Source organism: Sarcophilus harrisii, chromosome 5 (genome assembly GCF_902635505.1).
Source record: "Sarcophilus harrisii chromosome 5, mSarHar1.11, whole genome shotgun sequence".
In the NCBI taxonomy this organism is placed as follows: domain Eukaryota; kingdom Metazoa; phylum Chordata; class Mammalia; order Dasyuromorphia; family Dasyuridae; genus Sarcophilus; species Sarcophilus harrisii.
In genome coordinates, this window is record NC_045430.1 from 139,337,895 (window position 1) to 139,356,359 (window position 18,465).

The 18,465-nt window shown below is 31.3% G+C and overlaps 1 protein-coding gene across 6 annotated transcripts in view; it reads left to right on the forward strand.

Moving 5' to 3' along the window:
• Positions 1 to 18,465, forward strand: part of PCLO (piccolo presynaptic cytomatrix protein) — a 513,527-nt gene that overhangs the window by 379,289 nt on the left and 115,773 nt on the right. For 5 of the 6 annotated variants that reach the window (XM_031938652.1, XM_031938653.1, XM_031938655.1 and 2 more), the window contains exons 14-16: positions 5,810 to 5,860; positions 12,623 to 12,753; positions 15,549 to 15,575. In XM_031938652.1, the coding sequence (XP_031794512.1) occupies positions 5,810 to 5,860; positions 12,623 to 12,753; positions 15,549 to 15,575 (209 nt within the window). The remainder of the gene's footprint in view (positions 1 to 5,809; positions 5,861 to 12,622; positions 12,754 to 15,548; positions 15,576 to 18,465) is intronic. The other variant, XM_023504738.2, reaches the window with a different exon arrangement.

Consider the following 18,465-nt stretch of genomic DNA (forward strand, 5'->3'; position numbering starts at 1 on the left):
TTTAATTACCTGTAAAACTGAAGAGTCAGTAAACTCAGTAAATAAGCTCTTCTAGCACTATAATAATGGCCCCTTGATACGAAATTCTGTTCTAGAGTTTTTCACATCTCAAGATATGAAAATTATTAAATAAATAGCTATCAATCTACACCTTTCATACACAGGCATTTTGTCTTTGTATCTTCCTAAATGTCAAACAAGTGAGGTGCCCATTCTAGACTTTCTTTCCTGAACTTCTCAGTGCAATGTAACTATACAAGGCAGAAGCTTTCCTGGTCAAAATTTTATTGGTATTGGGCAATAGCTGTTGTGAACCTTTCAGAAAGAAAAATAAAACATGATACAATTTTTAGAGCAAGTTTGTATTGACGAAGAGGAAAAGGAGAAAGACCAAATTATCAAATGCAAGTTATATAAGATGAAAATCATTACCACTTCTGAAATAATGGGCAGGCAAGAGAATGCAAAAGGATGTGTTAATAACTCTTATGTTCAACTATGTTGAACTCACTAGACACACCCACAACTACTATGCAAATACAGAATCTATATATGTATGCATGTATGCTCACAGATGAATATTTAATGATTGTACTGTAGGTATACATGTATATACAAATATAATTACTTTATATGCATTGTATATTTATAATTATGATTATATGGATACCTAGATACAAATATATACACATAAATGTATGTGGACTTGTGTGTGTGTGTGTGTGTGTGTGTGTGTGTGTGTTTGTATTCCTTTTCTCCCCTTTATAAAGTCTCCCCAGGACATCTCTATCCACTAAAAAGTATTTTCCTTTTCTGCTTGCTATACACACAAACATAAATAATATGTAATTTTCTCAGTTAATAGTTTCATTTCTTTTTTCAGAATTCAAGTTCTTTATAGTGAACAAAATCACAGATTTTTAGTGTTAGAATGGACCATCTAGTCTAACTCCCTCTTTTAGGGACCCTGAGATCCAGAGATGTCAAATAATTGGCCAAAGTCTTGCAGATAGCTCATTGGATAAGGACTAATAATCTAATTCTCCTGACTCCCACACTGATTTTTTTTCCCTTAGGATGTTTTTCATTCTTAGACCCTGCCATCACTTCCTAATTTCTTCTTCCTGAGATTTCTCTCTTCTCCTTCTCCTTGTCTTCCTTCTTTTATCTCCTCCCCCTTTTCTTCTCTTTGTTTCTTTCTTCTTTTTTCTTCCTATCTACTATCATCTATCTATCTATTTTCATATTACACAGTTATCTATATGCTATCATCACTATTGGAATGCTAACTCCTGGAGTATAAGAACTATTTTTTTTTTTTTTTGTCTTTCTTTAGAATCTCTAGCACCTAGCACAGTTCCTGGCATATCATAAGAACTTACTAACTTCTTGTTAACCAATTGATTATGTGATAGATACTTCTACTCCATTGCTCTAAAGAGTCATAGAGTTTAACATATGAGTCTAAGATTAAGCAGCTTCAGTATCCCTATCCTTATCAAAATAGTAGTCTCTTTTTGTGTACGTGACAATATCACATATTACCTAGAACATCCTGAGATAAATTTGATAAAAATGTTTCACTTTACATCATTTGAAAGATAGTTATTCTATAAAATAATGAGCAGGATATAGAAGACTGGACAAGGATTTTTTTCTTATTTATAAATTTGTTATTGTGACTTTTCAGGAGACTATATGAAGCTGGCATCAGAAATAAGGCAGCTAGCATTTTTCTTTGGCTGGTCAAATGTTTTAAATCCTGCTGAAATCCATATGCTTTAGCTGAGATTTAACATTACTGAAAGGACCAGGTTCAAGTGAAAAGCTTATAGTGTGGTATTAGAACACATTCTTCCCAAAAGATAATTCTCCAGAACACACATTCAAATATAGAATTATGTCTTTGCCTAGTCACATATTATCTGTTAATCCTCTAAATCTAGGAACATTAAGAAATATTAGAAATGCCTAGAATTATCCAAAGTGATGGATGCCTACCTAAGTACATTTTGCATTTATAGAATAAAGTACAAAGATTTTCAATGTCTAGTCACTTATAGATCTAGCTAGTATTTCTTTTGACAGATGTCATGTGGAGATGGAAAAAAATGTTCTATAGTTTCTTTGGTAACTAATGAAAGATCAAAGCAGCACAGTAGGATGTTGCTGGATGTATTGATGTACTGTATTTTTTATTTTGTGCAAGAAATCAGGTGGTATATGGTTTTCTGCTATTTTTGCTGAAGTATCAGGGATAATTTTGATGCATTTTTGTGTTGGAAAGAATATTTTGGAAATAAAGAATATTTCCAAATAAGAGAATGTGGATCCATCAATACCTACATATCTGAAGCATGGTTCTAATTCAACTTTTCCTAATTCCAAGTGCAGAACTCTATTTAGTATGCTACCTAACAATAATCAAGACAATGAGTAAGAATTACTATAGTTAATAGATTCAGCATTTTAATATTTTTGCATAAAATGGAATCCCAGGATTTCATTACTAAGTAAATATTCTAAGATTTTTGTAGTATTGAACTGTATGGTGGCTTCAAATTAGGCCATATTCCGCAATATATTATTATTAACATCAAGTAAATTTAGACTTCTATGCATAATTGCACATATTTTAATTATGTTACAGCCCATTTCCTTGAGAAAAGTTGCAAGCTCTTTCATTTCACTGGCAAGGAGCTCAGTTTTCTCTAGCTCTCTTATTTCTCCCTAGCAAGAGAAAGGCCAAAACATGTTTCTCATATAACTCAAGGAAGAAAGAACTCTTATTAATTGTTTATTTGTTTGTTTGTTTGCAGCAGCGAGGGAGAAATAATTTTTATTTCTTTTGTTCTTTAGCGAAAAGCATCAGCTTGAAAATAAAAGGCTTTCATACCCAGATTTTTCAATATTATCTTCTTTTATCAGTTTGCTATCATCTCCTTGAAAACAGTTGATCTTCCTGAAAACACATCTTATCTCAAAGTAGTCATACTTAGGTGACACAAATCTTCCTCGGTTTGCTACATACACATACTACAGACAATATAAAAATTCAGATGCCTTTGGGAGTAATAATAGTCTTTTGGAAAGGGGATCCAAGATTGATTTGTGGATGGTCTAGTAAACACAATCGAAGAATTTCATAGTTAAAAGGGTCTTCTGAAAACAATTAGCTGAATCCATATATGAAAAAAAATATTTCCCTCTATATCATTTCCTTAAAACTTTGTTTAAAAACATTAAGTAAAGGGATGGAATTTACTATCTTACAGGGTAAAAAATCCAATTTTTGGATCATTCTAATATTAAAGAAGATTTTCTTCTCATCAAACCCGTTTTCCTATTAACAAATTTCACATATTACTATTATTTTTGTCCTCTGAGATATGACATAACTAATCAAACCCTTCTGCCATATAACAATACATTAAAAACCTAAAAAGAGCTATCATGCCCCCTATCCAAATCTTATTTTCTCCCAGTTAAGCAGATTAATTTTCCTCCCATAGTCCTCATATAGCATGAACTCAAAGCCCTGATGTATCTTGGTTCCTCTTTTCTTTTAGAGTACCAGTTTCTCAATGTTCTTTCTGAACTATGATGCCTCAAACTGAACACTAATCTAGCAAGAAAGATTATCACCTTCCATATTCTAGGCCCTATATCTTAAATAAGGAAGTCTAGGATTTCATTAACTTCTTTGAATGTCATACCAAACTATCAATTCATAATAAGCAAGAGTTCAATAAGCCTTCCCTCAGGTTAATTTCTGCCTAGGTGTGCTTCTCTGCTTTGTATTCTTTAAATTATTTAGAGTTTATTTTCATTATTGGCAACATATTTAGAATTTGAAATTGATAATTTATTACAATAGATCAAAAATAAAATGTATTTGTGAAATAGCATAATTAAATATCTTTTAAAAACTTTACTAAACTATATGAATTTTAACAGTACTAAGCAGTCTCTTTAAAATATCTAGGTTATGTACATATAAATGGATATTGCTATATTTAATTAAAGAAAAATAAATATTTTATTTTGCAATATTCCTTTGAATAGTGAGTTTCTGATTGCCTTATACACAGCATCATTTATAGTAAAGAATAAAAAGAGAAAAAAAAAAAACAAACAGCAAATTTAACCAACATATCAGTCAACTTCAACAATATATCAAGTGTCCTATATCCATAATGTCCTACCTCTCTGAAGAGTAATGCATTCTTACAGTTTTTCTTTAGGGATAATCTTGATCATTATCATTTCACACCATTCTGTTTCAGTTGTTTTACTGTTCTTTTTAATTTATGTTGTCATGGTCATTTTGCACATTGTTGTTTTGGTTCGGCTTTTTCATTTTACATCAATCCATATGTTTCCCCCCCCCCCCCAAGCTGCTCTATTCATCTTATTATCATTTCTTGTAACACAGCAATATTTCATTACATTCACATATTGCATTTTGTTTCACCACTCCCCAACCTATGGGCTCTTTTCAACTGAAAAAAAAAATATGCTGCTACAAATGATTGTCTGTATATAGGATCTTTCTGTAAGGAAAAAAAAATCAAGTTTGTTTCTATACTATATCTTTATAAGCACAATTTAATGCCTAAACTTTATACCATCAACATAATTTATTTGGAAACAAACAATTTAATTCTCATTTATTATTTGAGATAGGAAGGAATAACAAACTCAATGTCTTCAAGCAGTCCTTATGCCTGGTTTTAACAAAGATCACTTTCTATACTGATTCTATGATATGGTATAAAGAATCCTGAAATTGGTATCTAAAGAATTGGGTTGAAGATTGAGCTCTTCCATTTACCAACCTTGAATTTTGAGCAATTCATTCTACCATTATGAATCTCAATTTCTTGATCTGGAAAGTGGAGATAATATATAATAAACTCACAGACATTTACAGAAATATGAACTATCATGCCTGAAACCTAACTGATAACAGTGTCATAAAATAGATAAAATTTTGATGAATGCAGAAAACAAGGAAAAGAAACATTTTGGAATATAGGATAATATTGTCATTTTAATTTTACCTCAGGAAGCAATAGGAAGTCAGTGTGCATATGGAAAAAAGGCATTTACAGGAGAAAGAAAGAAGCACATCGAAAATAAACTTTACCTGCCTGACAATTTGTATTACTTATTTCTATATCCTATTATAAAAGCGTCATATATGAGAATGTACTACTCTCATTTTTTTTCAAAGGTGGAAAACTACAGGTGAAGGATCCTACATAATCTGTTACACTTGACTGATGAATTAGTTTTATTGAAGTGTTCTTTAAAAAAAAAAATATTTGTATAAGGGATAACTGTCTGGGAGGGCAAATAGTGTTCTGGGAAATAAAGGTGATGGAAAAACCAAATATATATATTAATGAATAAAAACCTCATAGTTTACTATTAAGAGTCCCTCTCCCCCATTTCATATCCAATTTTGGTAAACACAATTTAATAAATTATATATTTCATCAGAAGTGATTAAAATTAATTTATAATCTCAGTGTTTTTTGGAGTATTAAAAAAATGACTATTTCTGATATTGTTATAACTTTAAAAAGTCAGCTCCATAAAAGTGATTTATGCAGAGACAAATTGTAGACTTCTTCTTTATAATGTGTAACCTTATTTGAAACAGATCAACTGAAAATTGTATGCAATTTACTATCAAACCAAAATTGTGTAACCAGCAAAATTAATAGAATTTCAGAATACTGAAATATCAAATTTTATGAATGTTTCATGTAATAATGTTTGCATATGTTCTTTAATATTACAGCCCACTGATGCAACAAAATCTGTCTCTCATCCAATTACTGGAGAAATTCAGGTATGAAAATGCAAAATAAGTCAATTATTATTGTATGTTTTTGAGTAACATTTTTCTTACTGGCATTATTGATATTGTGAATCCAAGGAACAAAATCTTTCCTTTTTATTTAAGATATTATATTTAATTTATGCCAACTTTTACAGAATGATATTTTACTTTGAAGGAATTTTTATGAAATAAAAGTGATCACTTACCCTATTGTAACAAGGTTTAGAAGACACCCCTCCCCCAAAGTGTAATATGATTACTTAGATCATAAAGTTCATTTTCAGGTTTTCTCTCAAGTTGCTACTTGATATATTTAATCTTCTCATTCAGATTTTGAAGGTAACATGGGGTATATTTATATATTTCTTTATTAATTTGTAAAATTTCAATGCATTCCTCTGTCAAATGAAATAAAAATCATTCAGTTCATCAGATATTATTTTAAAACCTGTAGACCTATTTTTCCCATAGTAGTTGCTTCATATTTCTTTCTATACTAAAACAACCTAATCTTTTCAGATTAAAAACATTAAAGCAATTATATGTATGTGTGCATATATATATAATTTATTGACTATAAAATCAATAATAAAATGAAATATTAAAATAACTTATCTTTATGAAAGACCAAAGCTAGCATCTTCTCAAACTCTCTCGTATAATTGCAGATCACTTCACTTCTGAGAATATTTATTTTATTCAGTATAACAAATAAGATCTTTTTCATAAGAATCTTCTTTGTTAGACTAAAGTTACAATAACTAACTAATTTTCCCTAACTACTCTTCAACTTTGACAAGAAAACAGCCTCTAGATTCTTTCAAGTTCATATTCTTAACAATTTCTCTCCAGGCTCATTCCTTATAAAATGACTTTTTAATGTTCTTTTAAAATGTAAGGACAGTTCTCAAGAGAGAAAAGTTTCTCTTCACCTTCTTACTCACTATTTTTCCCACAGTTTTTCTCATAGATAAACCTAACATCTAATTTCAACTCCCACACATAGTATCCCTGAGTCCACAAGGGAAATCATTTCATTGAATAATTACAACTGTTTGGTCTTTAATTTCTCTGCTCTAAAAAGAGATAGTAATAGCTTCTCAGCTTCCTTTTAAAAAAGGCTTTTGAAAACAGGTCCAAACACTCCAAGAATGTTACTGCTTTAATTCGTATTCAAAACATTCTCACTTTTTTTAGTGGCTATAACTTTAAAAACCTTAATCACTTTCAACTACTTAAAAAATGCTTTAAATACATGTGATTCCATTGCATATTAGTGAACTCTTCACTGATCAATTAACAAGGAAATGTTTGTTTAATAGCTTCTTTGTGCTGGTGGACTTTGAGGGATGATGCAGGAGGAGGTTCCAAATAAATGTAAAGCATAAATAGACCTTGTGATCACTACCTATCTAATCTAAATTTGAGAATTAAAATTATTTATTAAATACTATAGGCTAGGGATTCTGGCAAGCATTTTGGGGGGGGGTGGGATAAGGATTTTTTTTTTTTTAAAGGAAGAAAAAATGACAGTCTCTACATTCAAAATGCTTATGTTCTAAACTAGAAAGACAATACATCTGGAAGAGTGGTGGCCAGGGAAGGAGGATTTATATATTTATATAATATATTCATGTTAGAAATCACAGGGATGATGAGTGGAGTCATAGAACAATTGTTTAACATTTCGCTTCTAGAAAGGTCAATGCCAATTCTTGATTGCTATTCCAAAAGAAAAGATAAAAATAAAGTATAGATGTATATATAAATTGAGAGAGGGGGAGAGAAAGGGTCACTATTAAAAAATTTCTATCAGGAAGGTGGCCATGAACCTGCAACATACAGAGCTAGAAATTATGAAGACCCAGCAATCAAAGGCCCAGTCACCAGGGCAGTAGATAAAGTGAATAACTTGGTCATGAAATATAAAGTTCCCCAAATAAATAAAATAATGTTTTGGGTTGAAATAGAATCTATGTTGCAAAAGAACATGGCCTGAAGGTAAGGCCTATATATAAATATATATATAGAGAGACAGATATAGATAGATAGATAGATAATTAATAAATTTGTATATATATATATATATATATGACAAAGATAGGCACCAGTAAAATCCACATAATCCATTAAATATATATATTTATCTATCTAAAGATAGATAGATAGATACATACATACATATATATACAAAGATAGGAACCATTAAAAATCCATGAAGTCACCTGAATGAGGGTGACTTTTGTTCAGTCATGTCCAACTCTTTGTGCCCCCATGAACCAAAATATACCAGGCCCTTCTATCATCTACAATTTCCTAAAATCTCTGCAAGCTCATATTTTTTGCTTCCACAACACTATCTATCTTATCCCACCCTCTACCATCCCCTTTTCCTTTTGGCTTCGATCTTTCCCAACATCAGGGTCTCTTCTGATGAGTCCCATTTTCTCATATGTGGTCAAAGTATTTAAGATTCAGCTTCAATATTTAACATTCCAGAGAATAACCTGATTTAATTTTTAAAATTATTGACTGATTTAATCTCCATGCTGTCCAAAAGACTCTCAAAACTCTTCTCTAGCACCACAATTCAAAAATGTCAATTCTATGGCACTCAACTTAGAGTTCAACTATCAGCCATATCACTACTAGAAAAACCATAGCTTTGACTGTATAGACCTTTTGCAGCAAAGTGATGTCTCTGTTTTTTAGTATGTTATATAGATTTGCCATTGCTTTCCTTCCAAGGAAAAATTTCATGATGGCAGTTGCCTTAGCACTCTTAAATCTGATCCTGTTTCCATTTCTTCTCCCCTTATTTATCAGAATATTACACAATTGTTCTATGACTCCACTCATCATCCCTGTGACTTCTAATATTACTGGTGTCATTACACCAGTAGCCATGATCTTAGTTTTGTTGTTGTTGTTGTTGTTTGTTTTTCATGTTAAGCTTAAACTAGTTTTAATATGCTTCTCTTTCACCCTCATCAAGAATCTTCTTAATTCTTCACATTCTGCCTTCAGAGTAATAGTATCTGACATCTGAGATTTTTTGATATTTTCCTAGCTTTTGATTCATCCACCTTGGCATTTTACAAAATATAATATGCATATAAGTTAAATAAATAAGATAACAATATATAGGCTTGTCATCTTCCTTTCTTCTTGACCTGTACACAGGTTCCTCAGGAGACGAGCATCTTATTTAAGATGATCCGATTTTCCTACTCTGAGAACTTACCAAAATTTGCTGTGACCCACATGGTCAAAGAATTTAGTACATCCAGTGAGGCAGAAGCTATTATTCATTTTAATTAGATGAAAGCAAATACTGATATAATCAATAAAAATTATTTTTCTAGAAAAATACAACAAATTCAGGGACACACAGTTATGAAGCACCAATTGTGCTAAGTACTGAGGGTGGGAGTTAAGAATGGGAATGAAATGGAATTTAGATAATGCTAATTCTTATCTTATACTTTTGGCTTTCACATCACACTACTGATTCATTTAGCTTGTTGTCCAGAAATCAATCTCTTTCATATGAACTGCTATCTGGAGACATCACTATCTATTCTATATTTGTGTATTTATGATTTCTATAATTGCGAGTAATTGATTTAATCTCTCTGTATCTGTTTTCTCCTCTGTAACATAAGGGATTTGGACATGATGGCTTCTAAGTTTTTATTGCATTTCTAAACATATATGATGTTATTAATTCTGAATTTATAGAAGTTATGATATTACACTATTAATATTATCTATTATATTTCATCTATAAGTCTTGTTAGCATTAGCTCACTGTTCTAGCCTATATAGATATTTTTTATCCTAATTCCTTCATCTTCAAGTTATTATTCCTCTAAGCTGAATATTATTTGTATATCTGCTGAGTACACCAACTATGTCTTTATTCCAGTCTTAGTGATAATACCACAGAAGAAAGCCAAATTGTTAAGGCTTATTAATAAAATGTTGAGTAGAAAAGATCTTGCTCCAGGTTGATATTAATCCATTTATTAGTATTTTCTGTGCTTGGTTCTAAACATACCTTACAGTACAATTCATATTTCTGCACATTATTCACATGAGTAGGAAAAATTTTGTCAAATGTTTTATAAATTTCAAATATGTTAGATAAATGGTATCAGCTTCATCCACAGTTTGGGAACTCTTTCAAAGACTGAATGAATCTGGCATCACTTGTTCTGAAATATAAATGCTTACAACTCATCTCTTTAATAATCATAGTAGAATTTTGCCAGAAGCCAATGTCAAACCCACTCAGTTTAAATAAATGACAAAATTAACTCAATATTTTACCACCTGTAATTTCAAAGCACCACTCAATTTATTTTTAGTACTCAATGATCATGGACATTACTCAGTCTGAAAGAGTGGTGTAGACAATCTAACAGCAGTTAGATTGCATTTTCAACAAAAATCCCCTATATAAAATTTGTGATATGTTCATTTGTTTATAGGTTTAGTTTTTTTTTTTTTAGTTTAATGGGAATAAAATCTCTAAAAAGAAGCAAACATCTATATGATGCCAAAATGATCATTTAATTCATCAGCCAGATATTAGAACCAATTATTTTGCTTCTTATTGACCTGATTGTCACTTTGCATTTTAAAGTTAATTGGTTTCTTTTTTCAGTGTGTTAGTCTTATGTAGATATAGTTAAAGTATCATTCAGACCATCAATTATAGTAGTATCATAGTATTTCTATTCTAGTTTCCAGGATTAAAAAGACTTTACTAGATTATTTTATCTCAAGCACTTGTTCAGTTGGAAACTACAGAATGAGAAAAGAGTTGTAGGATTATCATAAGAGTCAGGATAACAACACTTAAAAATTCATTAATTACTGCCTTTTTCATCATACTTATCTTCTTAGAAGCATCTGTCTCTAAATAGTATCTATCTTAATACCCCTGGCTAATCATGTAGGGGAGAAAGCAAATTACTTGTTCTAACAAAGTTATCAATTGTGTGTTCGATTCTGAATGAGCCATCAAGTATTAAAAGAATTAGGCTAAACTTCTAACTAAAATTCATATTTCTAAATTTCAAAGACTTAATTGTAAAATGAAATTGATATTCCTGTAGTTTTCCCTTTTAGAAACATATACTAATATGCCTACATTTTTTTGTTTTTCCTTTGAAATTAACAGGCATTGAGAAAAGATTGAATAATAGAAAGAGGACTTTGATACTAGATGTATCTTTGTATGATTTGTATTTCTTTAATGCTCATATTCTTCATTTGCAAAATGAAGGAATATAGTTGTCACGTGACTGTGTAAACTCTAACCATATATAAATATAAAATGTTACCTTCAACAAGAACCCAGAAATTAAATAAACTACTTCAATGTTAAATAAAGCTTAAACATTTATTTTGTAGAATAGCTATTATTCATTTAAATTAGATGAAAGCAAATACTGCAGTAATCAATAGAAAATTATTTTTCTAGAAAAATGCAACAAATTCGGGGATACACAATTATGAAACACTACTTGTGCTAATTTCTGAGGGTAGGAGTTAAGAATGGGAATGAAATGGAATTTAGATAATGCTGATTCTTATTCTCAATGAATTTATATGGAGGTAATGATAGCAATAGAGCAGCTAAGTGTTGTAGTAGATAAGAATATTGCGCCTGAAATTAAGAAGATTCATCTTTCTGAGTTCAAACCTGGTGTCAGACATGTACTAGCTGTGTTTCTCTGGACAAATCATTTAACTCTGCCTCAGTTTCTTCGTCTGTAAAATGAGCTGGAGAAGGAAATAAAAAAACACTCTAGTATCTCTACCAAGAAAATCTCAAATGGGGTCCTTGAAGAGTCAGACACAACTAAAAAATGACAGAACAAAAGAACAAAAATAATATAAAACTTTTAGTTTGCAAAGCATACAATATATATTATTTCATACAATTCCTTTAAGAAATCTGTGAAATAAATACTTTAGTACCATTGTCCTCATTTGAAAAATGAGGGAACAGAGTTTATTAGAATTTACTAAATTTCTACAGTGTTGCAATAGCAAGTGTCTGCTGGAGGTCTAACTCAGACCTGGAGAGTGGATTCCTTCATGTGAGAGGGGGATGATGATACAAGGAGACTAAGAGGCAGTTGCTATTCTCTAACCTTTCCACTGAGAGGCAGTTGCATTGTCTGACTTTTCTCCTCTTCCCTCTGCCTCTAATGTATTTCATTCCCAGTCCACAAGGGACTGTGTCACCTTGTCAGTAAAGGCTGCTTTGCAGCTCCTTCAGATGTTATGATTCACAGCTTTGGAGGCTCTTGGAGAATTGACCTGCCCCTTCACGTAGGCATAGTCCTTAACATTACAGTACACCAAGATATACAAAGAAGCATACACAAAAACAATTCCTTCTTGAGAGAACTTCCCAGGTAATGGGAATCTTAACTGAGGTTGGCAAAGGCTAAGTGTACAGTCACACAATTAGGAATTATTGCCAGTGAAGTTTGAACCCCTATCAGGTATGACTACAATACCAGGGTTCAGTCTATCAAACGTCTATACTGTCTTCCAAAACACATACTAATAATATAAAATTCTCTACATTAAATGCAATAGGGAACTGTAAAATAAAATGCTCATGCAATTGTAATAGGAGGGACATTAAGAGCTGTGGGAATCAGAGATTGCTTCCTTGAGGGAATCATATTTTACTTGAATGTAGTCAAAAAACCCTAACTTAATCAAATATTTTAATATTCACTATAGCTTCAAATCAACTATGACAAACACCTTGGAAATCTTATTATCCACATTCTTCAAGCAAGAAATCTTGTTCCACGTGACAACAATGGATATTCTGATCCTTTTGTTAAAGTTTATCTTCTTCCAGGGAGAGGGTAAGTGAAGAAGAAATTTACAGTAAATATCTGTATTAATCAACTCTTTTCAAAAAGTTGTCCCCCATTAAGAACTTAGGTTGAAATCTTCTTCTGATGCTTATGTCTTTGGTAACATTGGAAAAATCAGATAACTTTCCCAGGCCTCAGTTTTTTCATTTCTAAATTGACAGCCTTGGACTAGAGGGCCTCTTGGGTCCTTTCCAATCCTATTTTTATTGTCCTTTGATTTGAAAAACACTGATATCAGCAGTCTTACCTTCCATATAATTTAATTGATCTTTTGATCTCCTGAACATTGCATATATTTGCTACAAGTTGATATTCACTTTGTTTTAATCAGCAGTTAATCCTCAAAAATCCATAAACAAATGAGCTCATAAGTTATTTAATGCATATTTTTTCATGCAATTTATATCAGTGTCAATTACAATAGAGGAAACTTAATATAGTAAAATTTAAGAAGTAAATCAAATTTTCAAGTGTATTGACCTTGTCAAAGCAACTTTCAAAACTTTATAAAATAATTTAATTTACAAATGGAAATGAACATATCGCATAATTCATAAGTATCTACCAAATTTTTTACTCAAAACTATTTAGTTACCTTTGAAAATTCTAATTTGGCAAGAATATAATAGATTCCTTTTGAACTACCTACTATGATCTATCAATTGCCTGTATGAACTCTTTGAAGATGCTTAATGTTTATGTGAGATGTGGTAAGTGTTATATTCTGGCCTATAAATAATATTTAAAAGCTTTCATAAATGTTTTTTGTACCTGAGCACTATTATGGCTTTTCTGACCCATTTATATCAGAGGAGTTAAAGTGGCTTAAGTATTTGGGAGATAGCAAAGGAGATTGAAGAGAGATGTCAGAAAGAAAGGAGTAAAATGAAGAGACAACATTGACAGGAAAGTCTACAGAGGTGACTATATAAAAGAAAGTGACCTACAATTTGAATTGTTATACAAATGTCAATGATGAGGCTTTTAAAAAAAAGGGTAATTATATTTGGCAACCAATAAATCATTACTAACTTCGGAGAAAACAGTTTTTAGTTCAAAAATTTTATTGGAAGCCAAATTACCAAGTTTAGAAGACAGTGGAAAAAGAAGTGGAAGTAGCTATCATATTTGGCTTTTTTCAAGATTAGTTGAGAAGAGAAGATATTTCAAGCACTATCTATAGGTAGCTTAGGTGGCTCAGTAATAGAATTCTAGGCCTACAATTGGGAAAACCTGAGTTCAAATTTGACTTCAGATACTGATTTTGTGACCTTGGACAGGTCTTTTAACCTGTATCTGCCTAAGTTCCTCAACTGTAAAACGGGGGGTGGGGGGTGGGGAGGAGGTAAAAATTACCCTAATATTGAAAGGTTTTGTGAGGGTCACCTGGGATAATATATGAAAATAATTTATCACAGTGCTTTGCACATTGTAGTAAAAATTTGTTTTCTTCTTTCCTGGGGTGGATAGTGAAGTTAGGATCAAGTGAGAGTTTGTTGAGAATGGAGGAGACATTGGGGAAGGCATGAGCATGTTTTTAACAAGCATGGAAAACTCTAATAAGAAAACATTGAGGAAGAAAAGATGGAGGGGGTAGCATGATAGTGCTAGATAGCTAGAGAAGATGGGAAGAGACAAGATCTAGAGTAGTTCTGGTAAGAAGGATCAACTCTTTGTTCCAGACCAGAGTGATAGAAGCATTGTATGTGTGTGGTATGTGTGGTTAGGGGGAAGTATAGATCTGAAAGATCAGCGATAGAGAGATATGGAAAAGTGGTGGTTCTTTCTGTAATTTTTTTCTTCTGTAAAATTGGAGGCAGGATTTTTAGATGAAAGGATGTGAAAAAGGGACACCATGGGAAGCTTTATGGAGTGAGGATAATGAATCTATTCAAGAATTGAATATTTGTTATGCTAAAGTGAAGACCCAGTTGAGATGAGATAACATACATTTGTAATGGACTCAGCCAGCATAATTTAATGATATTCTATTCAGCAGTATGTGAATAGCTGAGCAATCAAGAATTCAATTAGTGAGACATGGGCCCTTCTTATTTGTTTTTTATAATAGTGTAGTGAGAGATAATTGAACTACCTGTGACCATCAAAGCAGTTGATATAAGGAAGGATAAAGGAATGAGCATAGAGGTAGGGAAGGAACAAAATAAAAATTAGCATTCTCTGCAGAAATGCCTATTGGATCACAGATGTTGTTTCATAATTATCACATTACTGGGCAGAAGAAAACACTATGTGTATTTATGTTTAGTGAAGTATGATGTTTTCAGTTATTTTCTGTCTTTATTATAGATAAAAAATTTTTTTTTACTGTTTTTCATTCTATGAATACATTGAAAAAACTGTAGAAAAATCTGAGAATCTGTACAACTTCTAGTAGGGAGTGAAAAATCTTCAGTTACAAAATAGATTATACTATTTCACATGAGATTTCAGCAGTCATTGTACTAGCCATGCCAAGAGCTACAGGCTGTTATTGAATAAGACCACCAAGAACATTTGGCTAACAAAAGCATTAGTTCTGGCTATTAACAATATTTCAAATGTAAGTTTTTAAAAATGTGAATCACAAGTCTGTCTAGAATCATATAAACTGGGTTTTTGAGGTTTTGGTTCCTTCATACATCTAATGTTAATTTCTGACTCTATAATTCTTGCATACTTACTCTGCTGTTTATTTACATGTTTCTCATTTCTCTCCTTTTCACCCCTGCTGCTTTTTTTCTACTTCTTCATTTTTAATATCCTTTGGTGATCCCATGCAGCCAAGTCATGGTTGTCCAGAATGCAAGGTAGAGTGCCTTACCTTTCAGTGTCATGCTTTGAACTGTGTGTTTAGTGGATGCATGAAAGCACAATTGCACATAGAATCATTGCAGCTCTAGTTTATATTTTTAGCCTTTCTATGACTTGGTGACTTATGAATCTGCCTTTAGATAAATACATATTACTGTACAATTAGAGTTTCATTAAATTTCTAAGGATCTAATCCTTTAAGGCAATAATAAAAATGTGTCATGGACCCTATTTTTTTCTGGATGAAAACTGACCTATATAAAGATGACTTAAATCATCAAATGATTTAAACATTAGGATTCCATTGAAATCTAAATATTTGTGATTTGATCCAATTATGCCTCGAAGCCACAGATAAAAAACAAAACAAATATCTACATTTATATAGCAGAAATTATAGAGGATGAGAGTATTTAACACTGAAAATGTGATTTTTTTTATTTTTGTGAATTTTTAAGAGATGAAAATGAGATTACATATTTAAAAACATTCTCCTAATCCTATAATTATTCCTCAATATAAAATTTTCACCAGTGGGAAACCCACAATCAATAAATAATCATTTATTATATAACATCACATATAGAAAACTAAATTAGTGCTATTTATTCTTTGGTATCTCCAGATATGAGTTGCCAAACTTTCAACATTTATTTTAATAACCCTTCAATTGATTTAGAAAAGAATCACCATGATATATCTTTAACTTCTAAATTATATCTGCTTATTAAAGGTTTTGTTTTGACACCCAAACTAACAGTCTGAAATGGGAAACTTTTCATTTTATTAATATTTGACATATTTACATTGAACAAAATATATTCACAACAGAAGCAGAGAATAAGTGGGAAAAAACATTTTAACAATTTTATTTTGGAAACTTTTTAAATGGGGAGAAAATTCACATTATAAACTATGTTGTGAGTTTTTCATTTGCCTATAGAAAGATATAAATAAATAAGGCAAAATTTTCACTCAACATAATTGAATACAAGATTATTCTAATGATCTAAAATGAATGACTCAATTGACCTCTTAAGGTATAACTACAAATTTAATTACTTAGGATAAATGTCACACAAAACAGAAAAATAATTAGATAATTATTGATCTGTATGTAGTATTTGTAATGTCTTTTCAAAATAGTAACATCATTGATATAGTTGAGATTTTAAAATTTTACAAAACTAACACGTACAGAATATAAAGATACTAGAAGGACCAAAATATGTATTTTTTAAAGAAACCTAAGTGAATGGGATGGACTGAATACTGTCTTCCTCTATTTATTCATTCAACTTCATTGCCACTCTGTGGCATTTCCAATCCATTGAACTTCCAATTTAATGCAAATGTTAGTTGTCCATTAACCTTTATGAAAGTGGAATTGAATGTGAAAAAAAGACATTTGCTGTTAGTTTGGGGCTATATAATAGGCATCAGAATTGGATGTGGCCAAATTATCTATTATTCTATCCACCACACAGTTCAGAAAGCCTCCTTTGCAACCTTCAGTGTTTGAAGTTCTGAGTTCCCAGTTAGTTGCTCATGGAGAACTACACACAGGCTATTGTGGAGAGGCTCTGAGGATTTTTCTATTTTTGTTGGTAGAGGTAGCCCTAATCCTAGCCACAGAATGTAATTCACTTGGGTAGCTTTTCCTTACCCTTCCCACTTTGCCTCCCCCAAATAAAATACAAAATTGAAACATGATCTTGTCATACAACCTTCACTGTAAAGGCCTTGCCACTCTTATTAGTGGAATTACAGTTCTGCCATACCCTTCTTCACCTCCTGTGATCTGACAGAGAGTTTCCTCTAGCTTTTATTTGTCAACATCAAGAAGCTGGATTGCTGGAAGAAGCCTGATCCATCTTGCAAAAGAATGGCAGAAATCATCCTTTGCACTTTAACAAAGGGCCAGATCAATATTTGGCTATATAAATTTTAAGGGGGATCTCCTATTTGCATGACAAAGTGAATGTACTATTTTGGTAAAAGGTGAAAAGTGTGTCATCAATAGAATTGAGATGACAATAATTTTAATTCCACCCCAAACAAACTTCCTACAGCATTTGTTTTTGTTTGTGGCTTTTTTCTTTTAAATGACATCTCTACTAATCCTGACAAGCTGCTACCATAACAATAAAGATAACAACAATAACATTCTATTTCTTAAAGGCACAAATGTTGCAAAAAATACAATAAATTGCTTTTCATTTGCCCAGAACCATTCCACTAAATTACAGCCAAAAAATCTCACAAGTAGGGAAATTTGTTGTAGTTTTCTTGTTATGTTTGACCCTCTCACCTAGAATCTTCTTCCTATCTCTCTTATGTAGACATGAAAAAATTGTATTTCAATGAGACAGGAATATCAATCACATTATTCAAAACCTATTGTCCTATTATCCAGCATAAGGAAAAGCAAAAATAAACAGAAATGTCAATATTTCTTAGTATGTTAAAAAAAGAATAATGTTAATTGGAAAATTATAAAAAAAAGCTTAGATTTCACTATAACAAATCTTTAAGTCGAGTTTTTATGATATAAAGTGACAAAGTAATAATTAAAAGTTGTAATTAAAAAAACAATCATAGAGGTAAAGGACTAAATATGCAGAATAAAATGTTTTGGATATGGTCAATGTAAAACTTGTTTTGCTTGAGTATTCATGTTTGTTAAAGTTTATTCTTTTGTTTCTCTTCTTGGTTTTTTTTTTCTTTTTTACAAAGGAGGGAGAAGTGGGAGGAGAGGGAAAAGTACTGTTAATGGGAAAAATAATTTAATTTAAAAATCATTATAGACATGTATATTATGTTATGTTGTGAGGTTATATTATATTACATTTATATCATTTATGTCATGTTATACTGTTTTTATCA